The sequence below is a fragment of the Sciurus carolinensis genome, chromosome 5, assembly GCF_902686445.1.
Source record: "Sciurus carolinensis chromosome 5, mSciCar1.2, whole genome shotgun sequence".
Classification (NCBI taxonomy): Eukaryota; Metazoa; Chordata; class Mammalia; order Rodentia; family Sciuridae; genus Sciurus; species Sciurus carolinensis.
Genome location: NC_062217.1, coordinates 69,936,863 through 69,964,480, shown reverse-complemented (window position 1 = coordinate 69,964,480; position 27,618 = coordinate 69,936,863). Strand labels below are relative to the sequence as shown.

Here is a 27,618-nt window from a genome sequence, read left to right as displayed (position 1 = left end):
TATTATAATATGTGCATTATTCCTTGGTAAAACTGCTAAATAAAACAGTGTCATGAAAGACCATACACTGAAATACGATTTAAAGGACTGAAAGGGAGACACATACACACAAGAAAGAGAACCACTCCTTAAATGCATCAGCAAGTTTATTTACAAATGAAGCTGAACAGAAAGCTCATTAGCTTCTGCAGAAAACTTCTGGGATACAAACCATGGTTATTTTTCATTAATGAAAATAAGCAGCTTTCTACTGAATTGCTTAACAACACTTCTGGTGAAGAAAACTGAGCTCCCCTCATCAAGCAAATAAAATGTTACATGAGCTAAAAATTTCTTTCAATCATAATACATAGGTGGAAAAAAGGGATACCGAAAGCAAATTTAGGGATGGATTTAAATGAAAATTTTCATGTGGTTCCACATTAACTTAGTACACAATAAACAGAGCAAGTGCAATTACACATTTATATTAACTATTTCAAATAATGGTTAAGAACTTTAAAAAAACAATAAAATACCCTCTTCAAAACACCACAAAAGAGTCAAAACTAGATAATCATCATCAACCTCAAAATATTTTTAAGTTCTTGTTTTTTCCCTTGTGCTTTTAAGATGCTGACTTCAAAAAGTAAATACTGCACTTTTTCCCCCCACACAAAATTACCTTCTTATAAATACACAAACAAAAATACAGGTTCTTCCAAGACTACGACGGTTCTATGCAATCTAATAAAGCCAAAAAAAAAAAAAAAAAGTTATTCTTCTTAAAAAAGAGCAAAAAAGACATCCGACACATATTTATAGATCTACATCAGCAGCAAGCACCTCTTCTTCTATCTGCAACAGTGCTTTCGTATGGAGACTTACATCACATGGCGGTTGGCCGTCCAGCTGATCAGGCAAGGAGAGAAGAGAGAAAAGTGCTTAGATTCGGAAACGAGTGAATATGGCCTCATGGGCTACATAGCAGTCATCACTCAGAGAGTGACACAGTGAGAGAGAGAGAGAGTAACCTGTCACTCAGTTTTAGGATAAAGCTAGCAAATCACAGCCTCTGGGCTCTAGAATTCTTTAGTTATAAAAATAGAATAAAAATGAACTGCTGACATAGACAGAAATTACACTCAACTCTCTATTATTTTCATTGAAGGAGAAAAAAAGGCATGGGCGATTTTATAATGATGATTCCAAAAAATCAATTATATTTGGCTTTGGAGCAAAGAGAGAAACGCGCACACACATACACACACTCCCCAGCCATGCCCAGCCTTGCCATTCTCCAGCCTCAGCATCAGTGTCCAGGGAAAACTGAACAGCTGGGGAAAGAAGGCTCAGAAGCCACCAACAGATAAGAGAGAGTTGATGGGGCTTCAATCATTTCCAAAGCACTCTTCACATAAGGGGCCACATAAATACCTCAGAGTTCAAAAGCAAATGGTTTTGCTGATACCACTTGTGATACCCCTTCACAGTAAGGAAGAAACATGTTACCAGTATCAAGGTTCAAAATATACACAGCAGTAATGGTTGTCTTGCTGTACTTATAAACAACACACAACCCAAATATGCTAGTCTATATTTTATAACACACAAATACATAGACACAATGTAGCATTTGAAGTTTTTGGAAAATTCAGTTTTGCCAAAAATTACATTGAAACACCATATAGTCAGAATTAAGATGTAAGGCTCTCTTAAAATACTGTATGAAATGATATCTGATTAGACACTAACACAGAGTATAAGCTGACATTCTCCATTACTTTAAATGATCATTTGCAAAGCTGCTCATATTCTAAACCACATAACAAAGCTCGTTGTTAAATAATAAAAACAAGCTGTTGAGGTGAGATCAACCCTCAGTCACTTTGTCTATTTTGGTGTGAATGTTCCCTTGAGTCATTCAGGGCTTCCTGTCTGTGCAGGGTCTGGACTATTGGGTGCAAGTTCCTCTCCAGTTCCATGACCCACAACCCATCTTTGTATGGCTGGATCCTGAGCAGTGAGCCATCCACTATACATCCTCTTTGAAGGGGATAGACTAGGATCCCTAAAATCTAGAATCCTATGGCAGTGAACCTGAGGGGGACATGGCTGCAGGCTCAGGGAAATGCATGGGAACCCGCGGTCTCCTTAAAAGACATGAAATTTTCTCTCTGATTTGCTCTCTTACATTTGAATCTGAGATAGCAGTCGTTGCAGTACAATTGGTGGTTTCTGATTCTGACTTCGGCTCCTGAGGAAGAACCTCCGAGGTCACACTCACAGGACACACACTAGGAGACAAAAAAGAAAAAGAAAAAAAGAAAGAAAAGAAAAAACAACCCATGTATAATTAGCTCAAGAAAGCTTGGGACACACCCAGAAAAAAAAGGAAAGGAAAAAAAAAGCAGAATGCAGCTTCTAAGCTCTTGGATACATTTCAACAAAGAAAAAGGTGGGGAAAAGGCCAAGAAATGATTAGTAGATTAAAATCAATCTTGCCAGATAGGACATTAAAGGATTCATAAAGTCTATTTTAAGAGCCAAGATGACCATTTTAAATAGAGCCCCAAATAAAGTAGAAATAATTTGCTAATTGGCTTAAAGAGATTTAGTCTTCATGCCCCCAGGGGAATAGAGGGTAAGTCACCACATTAAAGAACTGGCCAAAGCAAATGCAGTTTGGATGTTGGCACTCCAGTCTAGGGGAAACCACCTCGAGTATTCCCGAAGCACTAGCTTGGCAAGAGTTCCCACAGGGCTCCTCCCTTTAGGCTGGGGATTTCAGTTCCATGTGTTCAAACACTAATTATTTTGAGTCATTCTGTTCCGCCTAGGAAGAGTGCAAGCCAGCTATGGACATACTGCAACCAGCAATGTTCTGTGGGAATCCAGATCCACAACAGGGGACCTTCTTCTGGTCCAATGTAAGTCCAAGAATCAAATACATATGTCTCTAGAGACAGACAATGCAAAACCAAGCAGGTACAGCCTTAGTACTTTCTTATATACAAAAATCTATCAGATATAAGCAGGCTGTGCAATTTTTAAAAAACTTGCAATGGTTTTCCTTATGTGTTCTCCCTATTTGAAGATAGGCTTTTAGACACTGATAATTTTAGGTCCCTATGCCTTAGATAACATTGGTAAATTATATTTTAAGGATGCCTATGATACCATGTTAAACATTTATGCACTGTAAATTTTATTTATAGAATTCTCAGAGATTAGAGATAGGAAATGCATAGTGTTTCCTGATTCACTTCTTTACTAGATTCAGAATTTGAGAACTAAGTAATAGCAAGCAATTTGTGATTCCAACATAGCACAGACGGACAAATACAGCACCTAGCTTGTTAGTGGCACATCCACACCCAGCGGCTCAAAGAAGCCATGCGCTTTCCAAGCAAAGCTTTGCAGGTCTGCAGGCTGTTTATCTCAGTCTCACCTTAAAACAATGTAAATGATAACAAAGACCCAGGGACTCGATGATCATGGCAGCTCCTTTGCCCAGAATGTTATTACAGTAGGAGCACACTCGCTTCCCACTGACTGACCTAGACGCAGAACAAGAATGGAATGGAGGCTTTCACCTGCACAGCACGAGGTTCATATTTAAAATCACACTCTGGTATTCACATCAATAATAGCAATTTAAGAAAGGCTGTATGTATCTATGGGAGAAAAACTTTAACCAGTCAACCAAAGCATGACTCACGGTAACGGTGAATGATCTGCATGACAGCTCTGGGACCCCTGACAAATACTCACCTATATGAACAGTTTCAGTGTAATTAGTCCACTCGGCACTCGGTAACACCATCCTCCTTAGATCACAGACCTACTTAGCAATACCTCCCCTCCTCTAATCCATTACATCTTCATGCCAGTTAATCCTGCCAAAGCACACAATTCTAATCATGTCATTCCACATCTCAGACTGAAGGGCAGCCTCAACTTCCCTCAAAGGCACTGCAAGTCCTCAACGACCTATCTTCTCAGTTTTACTTTTGACTCTTGCTTATTTGCCCAATTTTCTAATTAAACAAAGTGTCAGTGCTTTCCTGCCTATGTCTCTGGCCTGTATAACTGGCTCTGCAGAGAATGAAATGAACACTGCCAGGCAGCTACCATTTACATTTGGAAGGGGTTTCTACTTTACTTTTGGATGTAAGTCTTATCTCTTGCAGTGCTAAAGTGACAGCCACTTCCTCCTTACCTTTGCATCCCCTGGGATTAGCACAGCACTTTAGTGGTGCTGAGCAGTGCATGGCTGCTAAGTGTCTAATGTTGAAGACCATCCAGATCTTCTCAGGGAAGGGAAGCTCAAGGACGGTCCCTCTGGCCTCTGTTCTCCTAGCTTGTGGGGAGCAGGCCTCCCAGTAAGTACGCAGATCCTCTCTTCTGCACAAACTTCGCCTCTGCTAAAAAACTGACCATAAATCCTTACCCTTTTTCTTTTACATCAAACCCTTTAAGACACACTTTGTAGATTCTGGCATAGGTAACATTACGTTGGATTGATTAAAAATATGTTTTCTTATAAAAGTCTCTTCTTTAATAGTTTAAAAAATCCTAATATCAATGTATTTGTACCTTTAAAAATTGTTTCATTTGTGTTGGGTAGGTACAGTGGCTCACGCCTGTAATCCAAGTGGCTTGGGAGGCTGAGGCAGAAGGATAGTGAGTTCAAAGCCAGCCTCAGTTACAGTGAGGTGCTAAACAACTCGGTGAGACCCTATCTCTAAATAAAATACAAAATAGGGTTGGGGATGTGGCTCAGTAGTTGAGTGCCCCTGAGTTCAATCCCCAGTACTCAACCAAAAAAGAAATTTTTTTTTTCATTTGTAAAATAAATAAAAAGAACATATGCCGGAACTCCCTTGGGATGACAACAGAAGCATTGTTGTAGGTACTTACATGAAGCACAAGAGATCTGTGGAGAAACTATGCATATCTAAAAACACAAACCATGCTGACATCTGAGCTTCACTCCACAGCACAAGGCATGTGGCTAGTTGATGCTATTAAACTCACACACTTCCCACCCCATGTGAAAACCACAGAACTCAGTTAATGTAGCCTGAACAAAATGATGGCAAACCAGTAACAGCCAAGCAATGATTTTAGCAATCAAAAATAAAAAAAAAAGATCTAACCTACTAAATATATATTTTTTTAAACCTAGGTTGTTAAAGCTCCCCAGACTACGAAGCTTGATTATAATGTTTTCTCTTATACTCAGTTCCTATAAAATGAGTTTGTATTACAGAGTCATTAAAAGTCAAACATTTTACAATAGTGCTTTTACTCATAAATAGGAAAAGCATCTGTGATCTAGTATATATTTTTAGGATTCCACACGGAGAACTATTCAGACATGTCTTACAACCAAGACACTGAACCCACACTCAGGCCAACAAGACCCTGGCAACTGGTAGACATCTTCAGGGTCGCCACTGGTTTCTGAGACTTCTATAAATACTATTAGAGTCACACGGAAAGATAATCAGAAAGCCTTCTCAATGGCCTGGAATAAAGAACACTGACTGTGACATATTCAAAAGTGCTGTTCTTTTTCATTGAAAGCTTGTACAAGATTTAGGGGAAATACCGCTGAGACTAAGAGGAAAGGAGAAACAAAGGGCCTCACCTGCTGCGGGGCTGGGTGCCTAGCTGTGGAGTGGAAGGGGAGTGGCTGCGCGGGGTGGGGGGCTGTGTCGTGGCTGTGCCCGAGGCGACCTTCCCAGGGCCAGCAGAAGGAGGCAGCACACTGGAGGATGGGTTCCGCATGTAGGCGCGGTTGGACGTGGACAACAGCTGAGGTGGCGGGCGACTGAAGTCTTGAACGGAGGAAGAAGCAAAGACGCCTGCAGACTGACCGAGCCGAGAGGACTGTCTCCAAGAACCTGATCGCGGGGAATCCAGGTTATCCAGAGACTCGCCTCTGAAACACGGAAAGGACTCATCAAAACAGCATGAGGCATCCAACTAGACACCTATTCAATGCACCATTACAACCATTAAAAGGTCCATTCTGTGTATTTCTAAGCAGGTATTTATCTATGTCCAGTTACATAGAAAATTACCTTGAAGAGGTAAATTGCTCATCATCAGAGCCTGCATGAGGCTTCACATTTGAATCAACTTTCACTCTTTATTTTCATTCACTTGGTGCTTAGATTAAATGAGTACCAACCAAAGTGGAAAGAAAAGTATTTTTTAAGATAAAAGTTAATAGTAAGAAAGACAATCATTCCTTAAATCTTTAAAAGTTTAGACATAAATTTTATAGTCTTTCAAATTCAATCCAAAACTATATTTTAAGTACTTAAATATGATAGGTTTTAGGGTAAGATGTTTTCACAACAGTATTAAACTCAGTCTCCACAATTCTATGCAACATTTTTTTAATCTCATCAAAATTAACCCATCCTCAGGTAGAGCCAGTCAGGGGTGGCACTCAGGTTTCAAACCAGTCACCCTGATTTCAAAGTAACTCAGACCAGTCTTTCATGAAGTGCTCAGTTGTTCATCTCCCAAAGCTCTAAATTTCAACTGCTTAATGTCGGCATTACCAGAAGCATTCACCACCCACTTCCCTTAAATTGAATACACATTTAAAATAGGGTTTAGCTCACAAACTGACTTAAAGATACTTTCTGGAAAATCTCCTTTAAAGTTGTATACTCAAATTAATACTGATCAACTAAAATTAACTCCAAAATATGAGGTTTTTTTTCTAACTGATCGTGTTGCTATTACTCTTAAATGTTCTCACATGCCAAACTTAAAATATATGCTTAACTTTATTATAAAAATAATCACATGAAGAAAAACTCATGTAACACAGAACAGTATATGAGAAAGTTAAAGGGTCCCTTCCTTCATTTACCACACCTGCCCTAACCCTCAGAAGTAAGCTGTGCTAGCTGTAAGTCCTTCATACCTTTCTCACATGTGCAAATATTTACATACACAATCAAATATTCAGAGGTACAAATGTGTTCATATACACACTCAATGTATTTATCTGTTTAACATTCTTTTTGTTTGTTTGTTTGTTTAACATTCTTAAATGGGATAATGCTACAACATAGTCTGCAATAACTCGTTTTCCACATAAAGTATATACTATAATAGAACTGTCTTCCTGCCTATTCATGTGACAGATGGTACCTTTCTGGTTCCCACAGATCCATACCTTCTGGAATCCACTCTATTGTGTAGTCCTTGCCACTGACTCTGGGCTTGACCTGTGGCTAACGAATATCATCAACCATGATATACATGAAGTGGAATAAGACTTACATACTAGGGAATGTCATTCTGCAAGTTTGCCTCTTTGAAACCAGGTGCCATGCCATGAGGAAGCCCAGGCGGTTATGTGGAGCAACACAGGTAAGAACAGACATTCCTAACCACTAGCTCTGGCTAAGCTCTGCACAAGGGGCAACGAATTACAGCGCATTGCCAGGATATGTATAGCACATTTTCAAGGAGTCATTAAGAAAACAAAGAATATGTGACAGAGACCTCCGCAGCCAGCAAAACTTAAATTACTTAATGTCTAGTCCTTTATTTTAAAAAATGGTATTCTATTTTATAAAAATTACCCACTCCTGCTCTAAACCACTAATGTTGCTCAAGTGCCCCAGTCAACCCTATGCAAAGAATTTCCCAAGCAACCTGCAGATCTGAGAGAAAGAATAAGTTGTTATTTTAACCCACTAGATTTTGAAGTGCTATATCATGCAGCAATGCCTCTCTCTTCCTTTAATGGTTGTATAATATTCTGTCTTTTTGGTGTACCTCCACCTATGGAACAACCTTTTTCACAGAGGAAATGGTGTTTTTTTTTGTCATTGCCAATGATGTGTTCTTCTAACATCCAGAAGAATGTTAGAAATTTAATTGTTCACTTAGTACACATGTATAAAACTTTGCTTAATACACACTGAAAAACTATCAACCCGAATGAGAAGGATTCCTATTTGCTTATACAATTCTAAATACTTGGTTAAAGCAATCTTATGATTCTTTACAAATCTCATAAGTAAAAGAGATATATCATTGTTATTTTGGGAGTAGTGTAGATACATTGATTGGTTTTTTGTTTTTTTTTCTTATAAACTGCCTGCTCAAATCACTTACCTATTTTTTCATAGTCATTAGGGTTCATTTATTGATTTTTAAAAAGATATTTGTATGCTGAGAAAATTAGCTCTTTGACTATATGGTGTTATGAATAACTTTCCCCAGTTTGTCAAATAAGGAAATACTGACTCAAAGTAGCTTAGGATTTGTTTACCAAGATGTATCTTTAAAATGTTCATCCACTCATCTCCAATTTATTCTGCAAATTTACCTTTTTATGAATCTCAAATCGAATCATTATCTCATTATAAACACAGATTTTGATTTTTTTAATTGTTTGGCAGCCAAGAAAGCACTAAGTGCTTATTTAATTATCTGAATCCCACTTCAGAGGTCTAGAACCAGATTTTTAACCTATTAACTATGTGGTACTGTCCAACTATCTTCCCTGCTTGAGCCACAGAATTACTACCCTACCTCAAACCAGTTTTCCCAGATTAAAGGAGAATGTTATAGGCAAAGTATCTGGCTCACGTTCGACACATGATAGAGCTCAGTGATTTTTTTCTACTTGTCTTCTTCTCACCAAACCTCAGGTAAGCAGAAGAAATTACATCTCTTCCATCCAAACAAATCACCAGCACATCTAGAAATTAAGCATTTGCCTCAAAACAAAGAAGCAGCAATTCCCAAACTGTCTCACACCTTCTCATGACCCCAGGCAAACAGATGGGTTCTTTATTTATGCTGGAACTACGCTGCCGGATCCAGCTGTTGTCATGGTGAAGGGATGTTCTCTTCCTCATTTCCTGGAGGATCTGTTGTCTTTCCAGCTCTGCTTCTGAGGGGACTGGATCCTTCTTGGAGCTCCTCTGTGAAAAGCCTGTACCCCCAATTCGGTCCAAGTATTTGTTGCTTCCTAAGTTAAAAATACATTAAAAGCTTCAGGGTTTATACATAAGAAAGGACAGTGGATAAATCTCCAAAGACACTCCAGCTTAACTTGTGACATATGCTTACATTATCAACTTCCAATGAGGTGGCTGCATGAGCATAGAAAGCAACTGTCTCATTTCTAGAGATGCCAGTTCCCTACCCAAAGGCACAACACAGAACATACTAGGACACCCAGGGGCTGCCTACAGAAGGGAAAAGCCAGTATGGGATCACTGGATCACTGGCTGTGACAACTCTGCAAGGACATGGTGTTTTCTTTAAAAAATACAAAAAAACAAAACAAAAAAAAACCCTTACACTCCCTTGGGGAGAAAGAGCATACAGAAGCAGAAATTTCCAGCTGACATGACCTGAGTATTCATGGCATAAGTCACAGAATATGTCATGACCAAACTGCAGGGCTAAGAACATATTCAGTCTCTGAAACAGAAAAACAGCCCTGACAACCAAATGATAGTTACCATCCAAATGAATGTTCTCATGATTCTTTCTGCTCTAAGAAACTTGCAGAACTATAATTTGGATTATCACATTTATTAATGATGATTAGGTCAGGTTTTATCCTGAGGGTTTTATCTCTTAGGTTTGCTGATTAATTCTGATTTGGGTTAAACATCAAAATTGAAGTATATCCATCGAAGTATCATCTGTGCCTTAATACTGAAATTTTATCTAATGATTTATTTTCTTTTTATAGATTTATGGCTATTGTCATTCTTTCAAAATTGTTTATGCCTTAGTTCCATCTTCCAATAAGCAATGAGCAGAACTATCAAAGGTTTCTTATATACTCCTAAGTTTAACATAGCTTATCACTTTGGTCAGATTGTAAATAAAACATTTTCTACTTTAAAAGAAACTTACTGGTATAACCAAGTTATTCCACTAAACAGTTAATAATTTCCACTAACTGCTATTCAGGAACTTGTACTTAGTATAAGGGAAGAAAACACACATAAATATACACATACACACAGATTAGACACAAACTAGAATCACAAGCAATATTATTTCAGAGTCACAGTTGCTGTTACTATTAGACCATGTATTTCACTCAGGAAAGCATACAGTGACTACGATTAAAAGTATTTCAGAGAAAATCAATCTATAACTCTAATGATAGCTAGGGGCAAGTTCAGGGAGAAGATATAGGAAATACAAATAGGGAAAGACCCAAGACCAGAGGAACCACATCAAAAAGTATCTGACAAATTAGGAATTAAGAGATGATAATTTGGTTATAGTTAAGGGTTCCTAAAGGGGAAAAGAACAGAAAAGACAGGAAAAGTATGTTAGGACCAGATATTAGAAGGTCCTACATAGTCAAGGGAAGCAATGATGATAGAACCCCTAATGGAAATTATAAATTCTACAAGCTGTAACCAGGGGCTACAAACTGGATGCTACTAGAACATTCTGACTCATCAGACATGCTGTTTTGCTCATGGAGGATTATTACATTTTTTAAATTCCTTGTCAATGGTTGAAAAGACAACACATGGAAAACAATTTTTCCCCTCTAACAGGAGAAAAAGCTAGCAATAAGAGGCCTGTGTGCTCCCATGTCAGCAGTAGGTTGGAACTGAGACGTGCCTGCCCACCTCAGTGACCATCCTGTGCCAGTAGCCTGCTCATGCAAAACCTGCTTAAAATGATGCTTATTGCTTAGTGTGGGGAGCCATCCATATCTAGCAGAATCAGACTTGGCTGAGCCATGGGATATAGAGGTCTGACTACCAGGAACTAACAGCCATGGGAGACTGTTTCAGATCGCCAGGGAGTAAGTGGCCCTGTATAAAGTGGCTCACCGTCTAAGGATATGCTAACTCCCTAAGCAAATGGCTTCCCCAACTCCACCCCATCCTGCTCCTCACAGAAGAAACCCCTCCTGGTCCAACCCCTTTACCTATAAAACTATAAATAAAGGTGAAGGTGGGGTTCTCCATCTTCTTGTTGGAGGCCAGATCTGGTGTGGCCCAATTGGCCACACTCCCTTCCAATTCAAAAGATTATTGGCTCTTATGAATTTATTGATTAGATAAGTTTATTAGTAATTAATTGATTTATTGCTGGTACCATCATCCTCCAACAGAAACTGTTCCCCTCATCCATGCAAGAATTGGAACCCCCTACAGCTTAGGAGACTTTTTTCTTAAATGTACGTTCAGTTATACAAATTCCTCAAAAAAATTTAAAAAAAAATACTTTATACTAACTAGATCAGATTCCAAATTGTTTTTGTGAAGTCAGTGAAATCATTATAATTTTGGATTTTTTTTTTTTACATTTTAGCATTTCAATATACAACTTCAAATTTGTATAACTTCAAATTGGTATGCAACTTTTTAATCTATTCTGCAAATCTTTTCTGTGCCATTTCTTCAGTTGCAAGATTAAATTTACTAAATAAAACTACATCAGCATCACTTTGCCAAAATCTCACATATTTCATTAGCTATTTGAAAACCATTTTGATCTCCTAGTAGCTTTCTACTATAAATAAAGTCAAGATAAACTCAAGACAGTTGTTTTGTTATTATATGCAGACACTGAAAATAGTATTTTAATTATGTAATCTTAAAGAATTCTGAAATATCTTGCTCTTAAAAATACTGATCATTGCATGTGATAGCACAAATAAACAATCATGCTGAAGAAGTTTGAAAAAAATCTCATTTACCACTTTTAATTGTGGAGTAATCATTCAGTTCAGTAGTAGATCTGGATTTATTCCTAAAACAAAGAACATAATATGTCTCATTAAGAACATCTTTTTCATAGTTATAAAGAACAACAAAAAGATTACTTTTTAAAGGAACTGATTTATTTCCTATTGAGAACTATATTTATTTTTAAACCAAGGAATTTTTTATATTGTGCATACTAGCAGAAAATAGAAAAATGAGATGCTAGGAAGAGATGGACAAGTGATAATACTTCTTAATACAACAATGAAAAATATAATTACTGAACAGATTTTGTCAACAGTCACGCTGTTCCTGACCTCAGTCTTAATTAGGCTTACCAAGCATCAGCCATCAGATCACCCAAAGTCAGACTGTCTTGCCCCCACCACATTGCCCCAGCGTCATGATGTCAACTTCTGAGGCATTAGACCACTGATCACTCTAGAACAGCCATTTGCCAAACACTGCCCTAACAGATGCAGGCACAGCAACTTCTTCTTCATAATCTTATTATTGTTGTTGTTATTATTATTATTATTATTATTATTATTATTTGGTACCAGAGATTGAATCCAGGGCTGTTTAACCACTGAGTCACATCCCCAACCCCTTTTAATATTTATTTGGAGACAGGGTCTTGCTAAATTGCTTAGGGCCTCTCTAAGTTGCTGAGACTGGCTTTGAACTTGTGATCCTCCTGCCTCAACCTCCTGAGCTGCTGGGACTATAGGCGTGCACCACCATGCCCAGTCTGCATACCAACTTCTGAAAATGCTTAACTTTAGGTCTATCAACCAAAACATACTAATTTCCTTCTCACCCTACTAAGCACACTGAGCTTCAAAAATAATAGTAATCATAATGCAAAATAATGTAGAGTATTATACAATAACATGTAGTATTATTCAAATGAACATAAATATGTATATAATACATAATAAAGTACAACTGATAGACACATTCTTAAAAAACTTCACTTATTTACGAAGAAAAACCAGTTAATACCAGATGTCTAGCCACACTTCATACCTGTAAGGCTTTATCTGCAATGTCTAGAGGATTTGATATTTTCCAGAATTCCTTAAGTTTCCTTTCCCTACATTTTAATTACCTTCACCAAGGTAACAAGCTATATAAATAAAGCTTTTTTAATATAGAAATTCATAGTTCTAAAAGAGAGATCAACATTTAATAACTTAAACTCTGATTCATTATGAACAAGGTTGTCTATCATCAGATTTTTTTTTTTAATAGTTATTGTTGGCCCATTCCTACCTAGTCATTCCTTTCCTTTCTCCTTTCTAATGACCCTTTTTCAGTCATTCAGATTGCCTATAAGTTTTTCCTTATATATAAAACTAAAAACAAATTTCCTAAAGGAGGAATTTCAGCTCTTCAAATATAAGCTATAGGTTCGACACTAGATACTTATTGGACCGACACTGTTCATAGGTCCTTAGTGATTTCAAAATTGCAAAGCACTTTAAAAATTACTTTAAACGTTAAAACTTAATGCTTTAGGAAATTTTAAAACACATGTAACTTTTCATAAAGTTACCCCAAAAGCTATCTGAAATTTTATCTTCATTCCTCAAAACTGAGCAACTGGTTCCAACCAGACTAAAAGAAAGGTCACAACTTTCGTTGCATATGCCCTTATACAACCTATTTTTAGGTAATCTGGCACTATTACTCATAACCTTTTTTAAATGAAAGCTATGGTGTATTACTAAAAAAAAAAAAAGAACACAACTCTTCCCACATCCATTATCCTTTGCAAATGTGACTCCTTCCCTCCTCTATGAACTTGAGCTGGTCTTGTGACTTTACTTCAGACAATAATGTAGACCTCAAGATGACTTGTAGGCTTCCTCTGTCTTTAAGTCTCTCTTCTCTGACCAACTGCCATGCACCTAAAACCCCACTGGCTAACTAGATGCTGAAAGACACATAACCATTTGCTCCCATTGCCCCAGCTACCAGCCAGCCAGCCAATTCTCAAAAGCAAAGCTGGCTAGTCAACTAGTAGCAGATGCATGAGTGTGCCCAGTTACGGAAAAGAAATGCCCAATTACCTCAGTCCAAAAACTGACCCACAAAATCATAGCTAAGTCAATAAGTTTGGAGGTAGTTATTACACAGCAAAAACTGATACAGAGATCAACCAGCAAGTTCTCTTTGTATTACACAAAAGACAAGGGGTAAAGTAGTTTTACAAAACATCTAAGCAAAACTGGGGCCATTTATCTGAAACAAGTCACTACTAAATAAAAAGAAATGCTATACACACCTGTCAGTAGGAAGAAAACCTGAAGATTCTTCCTCTCTCTTTGGTATATCATAGGAATCAACTGGCCTAAAAGATTGACAAAACAAACAAACTTATAATCAAAATATAAAACTCTAAGGCAAGGATACTAAAATAATGTTATTCTGATCCCTTTATGCAAATGGTCTATGGGTTAAAAACTCAGATATAGTATTTCAATCAATCACTTTGAGCTTCACTTCCTTCTGCTGCTAACAGACATTGGTTACTCATATGTCACTCATTCCACAAGCGGATACTGGGTGCCCACCATGACCCAGTACTGCTCTAGGGCTGGGTTACAGAAGTTAAACAAATTTTTTGGCCTCTTTTGCACTTATACTTTACTGGGGCAGGCAGGCCAACAGAAAGACAAAGTCATAATATAAAGCAGGATAAGGGCATACAGACAAGAAGGGAAGAGTCACACATTTTAAATGAAGGATTCTGGAAAGTCTAAGAAGGTCACATTTGAGCAGAGCTTTGAATAAAACAACTAAGCCACACAAATAGGTGAGGAAAGACATTTTCAGGAAGAGAAACAGAAAATATAAAAGTCCAGATGCAGAGTATGTTGGATATTTTCAAAGAAGAAAATGGAGGCCAGTGTGGTTGCAGCAGACAAGTGTGGGCAAGAGTGGTAAGCACTAAGTGGTAGGCCAAGGGGCCAAGGCGTGGCTCAGATAAGCCTTCCACACCATGGCGAGGACTGGACAGTGTTCTAAGGGGGCAGGAAGTCATCTGGAGAGTTGAGCAGGGAATTTTGGTGACGTGACTGGATTTGTGATATAAAGGCTCTGCTGTGCTTCTTGCATTCACTGTGCAAAGCAAGGATGGTAGGAGCAGAAGACCAACGAGGTCCCTTGAAGCAGAAGACCAGTGAAGCCAATCCTATTTAAACTCCTGTGCACCCGTCAGTGGTGGGGACAGACCTCCTATACTGGTATATTTTGACCGAAGTTTCCTTCTCTATCTCTGCCTGGCGCTTCTGCTCTTCTGCACGGTGCTTCTGTGCCTCAGCCTCAGCCTCCCGCAGCTTCTTCTCCTGTTCTTCCTGAGCCTGCTGCTCCTTCAGTTTCCGTTCTCTCTCAAGAATGTGTTGTTCCTGCAGCTTCTGTCTTTGGTCCTCATGAACAACGTCCTCTTCCTGCTGTCCCCTCTCTTCCTCTCCTGCTCGGGTTCCTTCCCTGTCAGAAGACTTGGACCCTTCACTCCAGGTGGCCTCCCAAGTGGCAATGTTGGGCTCCCGTGTGGTCAGAGAAATGCTGTTTGAGTTTAGGACCATCAGTTCCTATGTGACCAGTAGAAAAAAGAAAACCATCTCAATCTGTATATCGATAATTTCACGTATATAGAAACTAAGTTTTAGATATTAATTGTAGTTACTAAAAATTTCATTGCTTTTTTGTCCTCTTGGTGGTGCTAAAATTGAATCCAGGACTTCACACATGCTTGGCAACCACTGTACCACTGTGCTACATCCCCAGCCATTTTATTTGATTTTATTGTAAGACAGAGTCTTGCTAAGTTGACCAGACTGGCTTCAAACTTTCAATTCTTCTGCCTCAGTCTCCTGAGTAGCTAGAATTATAGGTATGCACCACCACACAGAGCTTAAAAAGGTCACATGAGTGACTGAGGTATAAGTTAGAGGAGGAAGCACTGAAGTTCTATTAATATAACTATTTAATATCCTAATAGAAAAACTAAGAGAAAGATTGAAACACCAAGGCAAAATTCTAAACCGGAGCTCATTATATTTTTCAAAAAGCTAGAGAGGTAAACATGTGGCCAAACTCAGAGGGAAATGAGGAGTCCCTTGCTTCTTGGCTAGTTTTACCAACCAGTAAAGAGAAGGAAGTAAGAGGCCTGTTTCAATGCTACCTCATCCAAGTACTTGGAATTCTCTCTCTCGGCCTCCTGCTTAGCCCTTTGCCACTCTTCCCTCAGTTTCTCTTGCTCACGTTGGTATTTTTCCTGTGAGAAAACACAGCATATTAGTCAATATTAATTACTTTTTATTTTAAGAATATTTCATTAACACTTTTGCTCTCTCAACCTTTAAAGACATGATTTTATTTTCACTCAGTCAACCAGATTTTAGTCCCTAAAATAGCAGAGAATTGTATAGAACTAAAATGCAGATGTTAGAAAATGGTCCACACACCAAACTAGATCTATATCTACCCTTTACCACGGACATAATTCATCAAAGCCTCCAGCTTACTGTGAGAGAAATTAATTAACTCTATACTGGACCCAGTCAATCACTGAGAACTAAGTCTTCACACAGACTATTCACCTCTCCTGAGTGCACCGCCTCATGTACTCTGAAGTACATGTAAGAGCTAATAAAAATGACTTTTAAAAAATAACTGGAAATCTTCAAACTGGAAATTTAATTGTTTAATGCAAAATGTGCTACCTACAAAAAAAATTAGCGATGAAATTGTTGATCTTATTTTTTAAAATTTTCTTCTCAATACTAGTTGTCATGGACCAAAGAGAAGCCATGAAAGCTAAACCTAATTTCTATTCACCCACACCATTCCACACTACCTGAAGTAGACGGTCCTGCTCCTTCTGCCACCTCTCCTGCCGCTTGCGCTCCTCCTCTTGATCCCATGCCCAGCGACTGGGAGCACTGAGGGTTGGAACTGGAAGCTAACCAGTTATCAGAGAACAACAATGGAACTTCATTAAGTCATCTATTGAACCACTTTTGCATATATCAATTATTCATCTTACACTCTGCTTCTACTGTACCAAAGAAGAGATGGCTTAATGTTTCAAAGTAACTCTTCTCAACTTAGAGGATTACTTACTACCTGATACACTCTATGCAACTGAAAATAATACAAGTTTGTTCCCACAAGCTCACCTTACTTATTCCCAAATACAAATGAATACTACTTACATCAGGAACCACAGAGTCAGAGCTTCCTGTGTTGCAGCATGTGGGCAAGAAGGGAAAAAAAAATACAATATAAGTCTTTTCATTTCTATGAAATAATTCCTTTCAGAAAGTTATATCCCTAACCATCTCTATGTCAGTACACTAAGTAACACAAACTTTTTAAAAACAACTGTCAATACATGCTTTTTGCCCTTTAGTTCCATCTGTGAACTGTTCTAATTCAAAGTCAATAACAAGAAGATAGACCAGGGGTGCCAAAGGCACACACTAGCTCCAGGTACCAGAGCTGAATCAATGGGCATCCTGAAAGCATTTTAGGGTTCTTTTATCATTAAATTGGACAGGATCTCACACTTTGGCCTAACAGGAAAAAAAAGAACCTCAAATGTTACAACATCTCACAAATCCAGTTATTTACTTGTAACTGTGTAAATATAATGTGACAGATACAAGTCATTTTTTTTCAGAACCATGCCACTATAACATGTGCCTTTACAATCATTTGCAAAACAAGTAGCCAAGTTTCATGTGTGAACTTCAAGGCACAATCTTATTATTTTTATCCTTAGGAGCCTACATAAGTATGTGTCTGTACAAAGTATGATGATTATAAAAAAGTAAAATTTCAGAAAATTTACTAGCATCACTATTTATAAATTTTCCTGAAACCCTAGTTGTCAAAGTATTCCCTTAAATAATTTTTTAAAGAAAGTTGCTTTGAGATAGAAAAATTGTCTTCCCAGAATAGTTTATTAAAGAAAATAAAAATAAGAGAATGAAAATAAATTATTTTATTTTGACCAATTAGAGCTAGGAGTATAACATTATTTGACTTAAATAACTATATAAAAACAATAGTTTAAAAGATGAATCAAAAACACTAAGGATATTGACACAAATAGACATGCATAGCTGGCAAGCTATCTCTGGTTAAAAAGAGACCTTAACCCACCAAAGGAAGAACAATAGGTGATTAACACAATATACACAAGCCCAGTATCATGTTATAAGGCAGGTTTGTGTTTCACTAATCTTAAAAGAAACAATAACATTTTAGACAGCAACAGCACAATCGCCTTCAGCTGCTGCATCTTGAATGTTGAATATTACTTTTAAGTTCTTCATAGCAAAAAACAGAGCTCAAATTGCATTCATGAGACAGAGCATCCGACAAACGTGAAAGGGAGGAAATGCCACATGCATCACGCATTGTGAAGCAGCCCTGCCCAACTACACCAACATCAAGAAGCCCAAAATGCACCTGTCCTCAGAAGCAACTGAAATTCATTTACTTTGAGGTCCACAGAGCAGTCACATCAACATTCCAAAGCTACCATCCCACCGCAGCAAATAATTCTGTTCTTTATTTAGGGCATTTTCCACAACCAAAATCGGGTCAGTTTTTAAAAGTTGGCCAATTGTATGTTGGTGTAGTCTAATATTATGCAATTTGTAGGAAGCAGTAAGGTTTAAATGAAACTCCTCATTTCTTACTGTTACCACCCAGTGGAAAGACATGTGTGTTTAACAGCATCTCAGTTTATTTTTTTCTTTTTTAATAAGTTAAAAGAGAAAAAACCTTTAGAGCTATACAAAGGACACACAAAGACCCATTACCACAGAGGTAGACCCATGAACTGTAAGAAAAGCCTGATGAGCCTAGGAAAAGAATGGAAATGGGTTATGTTGCTGGGTCATAATGACAGCCAAATTCAAGAGGCTCAATGCCCAGAACCACAGACCATGAGGAAGAATGGAGAGTGAGAACAAGTCCGTGAAAGGGAATGTACTGTTAGCTTTGTGGTTTACCTTGTTCAAAAAATTGTGATCGTCTTTTTAAGTTTTTCAAAGAAATGGGTTCGGATGCTAGTTGGAAAATAAAAAATAATAATAAATACCATATCATTCATTTTAATTTCTCACCACTGGTAAATTAAATGATACCTGACACACCTTTCAAATCTATGGCAATTTTCTTTTTTTAATAACCAAACTAATACCAAAGAAAACATGAATTATTTCAGGGGCTACGGATACACATACTTTAGCACTCTATATTACATTTATATTAGTAAAAGGAACGAATATTTTCATTAATAAATTTTAGTAGACAACATCATACTTTCACAGCTGCAAAAGTCATACAGTCCATGCTAGGTCACAAAGCTTTAGGGAAATGGAAATTAACACATTTTGCTTAGGTTAATCAATCAAACATTTTCTGTATCAAAGAATCTTCATAATCTCATGTTATTATAAGAACCAAAAATGACTGGGGAAGAGGAGGAAAACAAAATAAATAATACCTAAAGAAAGATCAAATGAAAATAAATACTAAAATTAAGATATTGTTTGAAGTAGAATATTTTGCCCTAGTTTTCAAGATCTTGTAGCTACTAACCTAAATAGACAAAATGAAGTTCAGTAAAAAAATAATAATAATTGGAAAACAGTGACATCCCACAGATCTGTGACAAGATTATGGCATAAAATATAACTGTGATTAATAATTGATAGTGGTTGCTGTTTATTTTTCTAAATAAAACCTTCAAATGGCAGGACCTGTGTGTAGACCTATTGTCACTAGAGCATTAGATATCTTTACTGGTTGGCTCTGCCTGGGTCACTGGCAGAAGAGGACCAAGATGTCTTAGATTTAGTATCAGGAAGAAAAATAAGCAATACTTGTTTTAAAAATTCCTTTGATTAAAAAAATGAAATTTAAAAAATTAAAATATATTGGGACTGGGGTTGTAGCTCTGTGGTAGCACGCTCGCCTAGCACATGTGAGGCCCTAGATTCGATCCTCAGCACCACATAAAAATAAAATAAAGGTATTGTGTCCACCTACAACTAAAAAATACATATTAAAAAAATTATAATCTTTTCTATTGGAAATGAAATACAAAGAGATATAATCAATGAGGGAAAGGAAATTTATAAATTTGGGTTGGATTTCCACAGTATGTAATAAACTGGCGAAGTTAACAAACACTATGCAAACCCATCCCATTCTTGGCAGCCTCATTTCATGGTAAATGAAGCTTCATTTTCTTTGGGTCTCTTTCCCTGGCCACGTTGAACAGAGAGATCTTTCCTGTTCATTTTGTATGCCTAAAGAATGGCACGTGGTGCGCAATAGCTAAATTATTTGTGTCTGGGAAGAAGAAGAAAGAGAATGATAACTCCAAATTTCCCTAGATATTGTGCCTTCTTTCTATAACAAACAAGTGAGACCACCAACAATTGTTGCTACCATTGGCATTTCTCTGTTAAGATTAGCTGCCTCCATGTTTGTCTCTTTCACAACAGAGGGGAAAAGGAAATTTCATTCATTGGTTTGTATTTAATGAAGATTTCCTTTGCCAGCATGCCACAGCCAGAAAGCTGCTGGCCTCAGGAAAACCTGTTCTTATTTGGCTTAGGCATACAGGCACCCAGAACATGCTGCCAAAGTTTTATTTGCAGTTCCTGAACTATTTAACGCTGGAATTGAACGCCCTTCCACCTGTTTGCAATTGGATCTGTGTGCTAACCTTTTAGTTTCAACTTTCAGTGGATCAGTTTTTCTTTCACTCACAGAAATTAATTTATAATAGCAGAATCTGGGAGTTTTTTCTACATTACAAATGTAAATTATAATGGTGATATTTACCTTTTGATTCAAAAGTGTTGGTTTCATCATGAATTCCATTGATTTCTTTGGATTCAGTGTACTAGAAAGGATGAACATGCTAATTAATATTCTCTTCAATTGAACTTTGAGCTTAAATAATACATTTCTCATCAGTGAAAGTAACTTTTAACAAGATTGGTTTTAAGAATATTGATCCATTCCCCAAAGCTCTTTACATGTAGTAGAAACTTAAATTTTTTTCATTATTCACCACAATTTGTGGATTAATGACTAGCTTCAGGCAAGGATGACCTTAAGTTTAATCAGACAGTAACATGCTAAGAAATATGATGGGCAAAATAGTCTTTAATCCATTTGGCTTATCTTTATGAGTAAGTGAAATAGTCATATGGGATTCACGAACATTTAAATTGTTGCTTCAAAATGCAGCAAAATTTCTATTAAATAAAAGTTATAGTTACAAATTTAAATTATTAATTTAAATGAACAATTCATACTATAAATAGAAACACTGTTTTCAAAACCTATATAAAAAAGTATTATTTGACACCTAGAAAAAAAATTCTACATTATAATTTTAGACTCAATTAACGGAACTGATTATATCTTAATCATACCGGTAATTCTACCTATCAAATACACCCACACAAAAACTAAAAATGCTTGATGAGGTTTTATATTGCATACAAGGACTACATTCTCTTTGCCAGTAAAGACTAAAGAATATATAGAGAAGTTACAGTGTATAATTTTACATAATTGCTACTTCACATTCATGAAGATTTGAGAGATGGTTGTAATGATGAAAGATTGGTGAGAAATACCTGCAAAACAACATTATGGGATCTTTTGATTTTACCATTGCATAAGTAACTAATAATACTCCATTAATAAGTAAGACTTTATGGTTTTCAAAAATACATTTTACTGGTTTACTATATACTACCTTATTCAATTACTTATGTTTTAAATGTGGTATTAAAATTGTTTAAAGAAAATAAATTTTCTTCTACAGATGTAATTCATATCATGGCTTTGTCTCTGTAAAAACTCCTACTTCTCAAAATACTTACAGGACTCTGAAGGCTTTCGGAGAAATCAGTTGTTACTGACAGATCTGAAGACTTGTCTGAGTTGTAAATTCCAGAAGTTGTATCAGTCCATTTTGTTTCAGGTGAACCTATAATTTTGGTAGCCATACTGGTGAGATTGAGGGTTTTATGCCGTGTAAATGGCAGGGAATGCTGGTCTTTGCCCCAGTCTGATTGGCACATGAAGATCAAGTAATGAGTACACATAAACGGTGAAGTGGAAAGAATAAAGTTACTGAATGCACATATACAAAACACACATATATAAGACAGACAGACAAATCAGGTTGAGTGCAAAAGAAGTACCTTCCCAAACACAAAGGTTAAATCATGTTAGTCATGAAAAGATGAGCAAATTTGCTGAATCTCTCTATAAGCCAAGAATAAATGTGATATTTTGATATAATAAATTGATAGGTCTGGAGAGATTTGTTGCCCTTTCACATCTACCTCAACTGGGAACTCAGAAATACAATAATAGAAATTTTATACTGAAAATTCTTTGAGAATAAATAATAGGAATGTGACCAATCATGCTCTTATACCAGGGCAGTTATGCTACTGCAGAGAAAGTTAAAGCACGGTATCCTTCATACTCAACATCCTTACAAATGACTCTGAATGCAGTTACATTTGCATTGAATTGATGTTTGCATTCACTCAGATCAGGACATAAACTAGTCATATAATGTAGAATTCAGTAAGTTTGCTAGTGAAGAGTTTTCAGACAGCATATTCAAGATTTGTTCCAACATAAAGACAAGCCACTTTTAAGCAACAAGTAAATGAAAAAATACAAAGTTATTAAAGCAAATTGTTACAACCACTTGCCAAAGACCAGCTTCCCAACTTAGAAAGCCAGACATGGTAAAACTCACTCACCAGACTTCCCATGGCGCCTGACATCCATCACTAGGTTTCCAGTTTCCCGAGCATGAGCCATGGTTTCCTCCCACTCCTTTGTATCCTTATATGTAAACTTGGTGTTGTTAACAGCAATAATCTCATCATCTACCTGTAGCTGAGAAAATTCTGCTGGGCTACCTAAAATTAATTTAAAGTAAATTAAACAATCGATTTTCTTAAAATCCTGTATGTTCTACTAGTCACTGCTTCTTTAAATTAAGGAAAAATAACTTCTTAATCTCAACTAACTATTTCTCATTGTTTTCAGATGGAGAAGAGTCACTACATTTTTTAAGTTATCAAATATTTGAGTATTTACAATAAACAAAGCACAAAGGCATTTTTTAATTCTAATAGTATGCATCTGTATTGACATTGCAGGAGAAATGATAAGCTTACTACCCAAAAAAAAATTAACCTCCAAAGGACAAGAAAATTTTAATTATTTTTAAGTTAAAAATGTGATATGTGGGCTAGGGCTGTAGCTCAGTGACAGAGTACTTGCCTAGCATGTGTGAGGCACTGGGTACTATCCTTACCACTGCATAAATATAAACAAATAAAATAAAGGCATTCTGTCCATACACAACTACAAAAAAAATTTTTTTAATGTGATATGTACTGTATTTTGAGTATGCATATCAGATAATCTCTGGAAGGGAGCAGAAGGAAACAAAGTCACTTAATATTATATAACATTAATGCCATAATGAAAATACCATTATCTAATTTAAGCAATCAAAAGAAAAAAACAATGTTGACATGCAGTTTTACATAGTGTAGCTAAAAGATGTAAACAAGGATCTCCTCTTAAATACAACAGCTCTCATTTTAATCTTAGGCCTGTATATTAATTGGCAGTTTCTGAATTTAACTCGCTATAACCCTGGGTAGATGAAGTAATCCCTTTACAAAAATCCCAAGACCTTTGCCTCCTCTGTAAACAATAGATATATTAGGATGCTCAAGAAATACCACATTGGGCTGGGAAAGTAGGTCAGTAGTAGAGGGCTGCAAAGCAGTGCCAGGTTCTGGGTTCAATCCCCAGTACCACCACCAAAAAAAAAAAAAAACAGCTAATAATGGAAATTTCAATCAAAATCTGCGCTATTTGTTAGTGTTTCAAAAAATTAAGCTTAAAATTGAAAAAGTCTTCTTCAAAACTAAAATTAATTAGGCAAAGGAATACACAGTATGTAAATTTGCAACCCCAAAAAACAGTCTCAGGGAAGAGGGTGCATCTTCTTTATTTACTAATGCATTTTCACATTAATAAAATGAATTAGTAAATATATTTTTCCTCTTATATTAAACAAACTAATTTCTACATTTTCCCCCCATAGGATAAAATAACAAAGAAGATAGTTCAGTAGAATAAAATCTGATTTACCTTCTTCAACTGATGCCACAAAGATCCTGGAAAAATCCCATTTTATTGTAAACCCAAAGTCAAGGCTGTTCCCAGGCATCTGGTTTATGCTGATTCTCATATCACTGAACTGATCCTGAAAACAAAACATGAAACGCTGGTATCAGGTGTCACTGGCACCCACACAGAGGAAAGTCTATCCATGCAAGATGGGAAGCTGCACACAGGCACACTTGAATTATTTCATCATAAACCAGAAGCTTCATCCTTTCTTCCGTGGCCTTTGTAAAACATTTATTTATATAAGTATCACCAAATTTATTGCCTTTTCTGCTAAAATAAGGGAACAAAATCTATCAAGAATAAATATTTTCCTTCATATCATACTATAATTCATTTAGCCATTAATAAATCATAGGATTTTGCCTACCATACAATCAAATCTAAATTTACAAACCACTTATTTGCTGTCTAGGAATGAAGTATAGTAATTTATATTATTCATTTATTTATTTAGGTACTGGGGATTGAACCCAGAGCACTTTACCACAGAACCCTATTTTATTTGAGACAGGGTCTTTCTCAATTGCTGAGGCTGGCCTTCAACCTTTGCTCCTACAGCCTGAGCCTCCTGAGTTAACTAATGATACAGACATGTACCATTGCACTTCGCTAAATCATTTATGTAAAACATAACAACATATTTAAAAATAAAACAAAAATCCACGTCCAATAAGGACATATTTAGCTGCATAATTTAAAGTGGTTTACAGACACATAATTCAGCTACCGGTGGTGTCCGTCCAGGACTGCTACCATCCCACTTCACATGGATCTCAAATTTGACAAGGCATTTTTGCTTGTTCAACTGCCACACAAGGACATGCTAGTAAAAACATAGCTGCTACACATGCTGCAAAATGCATAATACTATCAACCATGAGATCCTACTCTCTAAGATGCCAAGAGGATCACTATGAGACATCCTGAGTGACAGACCATGACTTCACAGAAGTAACATCGTCCTATAAATGTCCAAGAACAGCCTCTTCGGCAAAAGGTAGAATTCTATTTCCATCTCTATCATTTCATATTCACTGCACAAAAACAAATCCTAACTTCCTACTTTTGCCAGGACTTTATCATTTTCTAAACCAAATTTTAGTTTTATAGTAAACTCAGTAAATTGTGAAAACTTCACCATTTATCATTTACATATTTTATTTTGTAAAAAAGATATAGATTTTAATATAATGAGCTTACCAGAATAGTCCTTTAGTTTTGCACTTTATAAGAAACTTATTTTAAAAAGTTCTTCCTAAAGCTATTTGACTTGAGAAGATGACCTACTCATTCTTTATTTTAATTTGGCAGTTAAATCCAAACCAAGGGCCCAGGGGGCAAGTAATAAAAAATCTTGCCTAAGTTTCTCCATGCATAAAACAAGTTTAAAATTCAACTGACCACATTCTGAGAAAAATAGGAACCTAAGAATCAGAAGAAAGACAAAGGCCAGGCATAGTGGTGCACACCTGTAATCTCAGTGACCTGGGAAACCGAGGCAGGAGGATCACAAGTTCAAGGTCAGCCTCAGCAACTTAGCAAGTCCTTGTTTCAAATTAAAAAAGGGCTGGGGAGGTAGCTCAGCAGTAAAGTGTCCTTGGGTTCAATACCCAGTACCAACAAGAAAAAAAAAAAAAAAAAAAAAAACAGGAGGAAGCAGAGAAGAAAAACAAAAAAGGCACGAAATAAAGGATCAATGACTTGCTATGCCATATGGACACATAAACTTGCCATAACACTATTCATGTGTTCTACACTTGTGCATCTATTCTGTAAAAGACACAGTACTTAGAACTTGGGAAAGTAAAGATGAGTTAGGCACAATTCTTGTTCTCAAGAAATACTTACTAACAATTCAAGAATGAGTACAGGATTTTTTTTTTTTTAGCAAGAAAAAACGTGTTGCTAATAATATAGAAAAGTTTTCAACAGAAAGTCCTTTGCAAAGGCAGTTTAAATAGGGGTGTCCAGATGTAGTCATAACATTCATTAATAATCAGTCTGATGAATACCAATCTAAATATAATAAAACTTTGCTAAGAATAGAAAAAATTACTGGTTAGTTCTACTCCTAAACCAAAACCATCATATATTTAAATTAGAGTGACTAAATGAAACTAAGTGGTCATCTTCACCATAATTATTTTTTAAAAATCTGAGTAAAATGTAGAATCTATTGCTATGTAAGGACACAGAGATAAAAGATGGGTTAGATATTCAAAGCACTAACTGAGGTTTTTTAGCCTGAAGAATAAAAAGCAGAATGGAGTTTTAACAAATAGTCTCAAACTACATACTGTGGGAGACAGTAAGTGTGAACATTAGCCTCTTCTACCAAATACAGGCCAAAGAAGAATGAGTCTGAGTCACAGAGGGAAGAGATTCACAATTACATTAGCTCAGAAGAACCACCCCACAAAAAGCTGTTCTTAGGAAATGGATAAATATCTGTTTGAACATGTTAAAACCACCTCTCTCAAACTGTTAACAGGGAGATAGCCTCTCTGTAGTTAGTCTGGTAGACTGTTGTGTTGACTCTTGGGATAATATACAAGAAAGAGTGGACCATGTGGGCAATAACAGGTGTACTCCTATCAATTATCAGGTGATCTCAGGTATGTCACTGAGCCTGGTAGAGCCTTCTCTCTGACACTATGACATTAGTTTTCAAGTTTTTTTCTTTCCAAAACACTACTTACAAATTAAAATCTTATTCAGACTACTTCCCCCCCAAACCACATATAGAAAAGATTATAATTACAGTTTGAGGACAAGACTTGCAAAGTCCCATTTATGTGGCCTCTCCTTTGTGATCCTCCCTGAGGCACCTCTGCACATGGCTTCTTGTATTAGATTATCTCTGAAATGCCTTGCATGTGAACATAGCTATAATTATGTTCAAACATAAAATGATTCAACATGATTCCAGGTAGGATTTCGACTTCCTTATTTTTCTCTACAAAATATATGGCAGGTGAGCATTTTACAAAGGAGCTCAGCATTACAAGATGATAATGGGGAAATTACCTTTTTAATGGATGGAACAAGATTATAAATTATCAGGGAAACCTAGATTCCTGATGACTGATACAAGTATTATCAAGTGGTTTCAGCTATCCATGCCAGAAAAGAGAAGCTGAGATGTTCTCTATCAACATCTCAGCATCTAAAATAAAAGCAATTTCCCTCAAATGAGGTACAGTTTAAACAGAAGTATATACTAAAAGCTGAGACTAGCCCACTGTCAGCCTGATGAAGTGTAATACTCTAAATTTTTAAAGGAAAACAAAAATGATCTGCAACACAAGAGTAAGATTTATTTTTCTGAGATCTGCTGAATTAAGAATCTCATGTGACCACAGAAGGGAATTAATAAAGGACAGAGTCAATCTCACATACTATTAAGTAAAAGACTATTCTCTGACTTTTTCAATTAGGCAAATTTGTTGACTTAAAGGAAGCCTATTTATTTGAGAAAATTAACACTAAAAATAGATTTGGATTGTAAAGTTAGGAATAAAAGAGGAAACACAATCTTTGAATTGGTGTCCATGTGGTTCTTTAGTGCTTTTCAGGGACTTAGTGGGATGCAACATTGCTACAA

The 27,618-nt window shown here is 36.5% G+C and overlaps 1 protein-coding gene across 12 annotated transcripts in view; it reads right to left on the bottom strand.

Moving 5' to 3' along the window:
- Positions 1-128: 128 nt before the first annotated feature.
- Lmo7 (LIM domain 7) overlaps positions 129-27,618 on the bottom strand; it is a 197,565-nt gene continuing 170,075 nt past the window's right edge. For 6 of the 12 annotated variants that reach the window (XM_047552077.1, XM_047552081.1, XM_047552084.1 and 3 more), the window contains 16 exons: positions 23,973-24,087; positions 22,559-22,720; positions 21,659-21,846; positions 20,604-20,664; positions 18,758-18,814; positions 16,949-16,974; positions 16,591-16,695; positions 15,916-16,008; positions 14,964-15,322; positions 14,014-14,079; positions 11,717-11,769; positions 8,785-8,998; positions 5,636-5,929; positions 3,431-3,539; positions 2,174-2,276; positions 129-891 (listed from right to left, as the gene is read on the bottom strand). In XM_047552077.1, the coding sequence (XP_047408033.1) occupies positions 869-891; positions 2,174-2,276; positions 3,431-3,539; positions 5,636-5,929; positions 8,785-8,998; positions 11,717-11,769; positions 14,014-14,079; positions 14,964-15,322; positions 15,916-16,008; positions 16,591-16,695; positions 16,949-16,974; positions 18,758-18,814; positions 20,604-20,664; positions 21,659-21,846; positions 22,559-22,720; positions 23,973-24,087 (2,028 nt within the window). In that variant the 3' untranslated portion in view covers positions 129-868. Of the gene's footprint in view, positions 892-2,173; positions 2,277-3,430; positions 3,540-5,635; positions 5,930-8,784; positions 8,999-11,716; positions 11,770-14,013; positions 14,080-14,963; positions 15,323-15,915; positions 16,009-16,590; positions 16,696-16,948; positions 16,975-18,565; positions 18,608-18,757; positions 18,815-20,603; positions 20,665-21,658; positions 21,847-22,558; positions 22,721-23,972; positions 24,088-27,618 lie in introns of all 12 variants that reach the window. The other 6 variants (XM_047552080.1, XM_047552083.1, XM_047552085.1 and 3 more) reach the window with 3 other exon arrangements.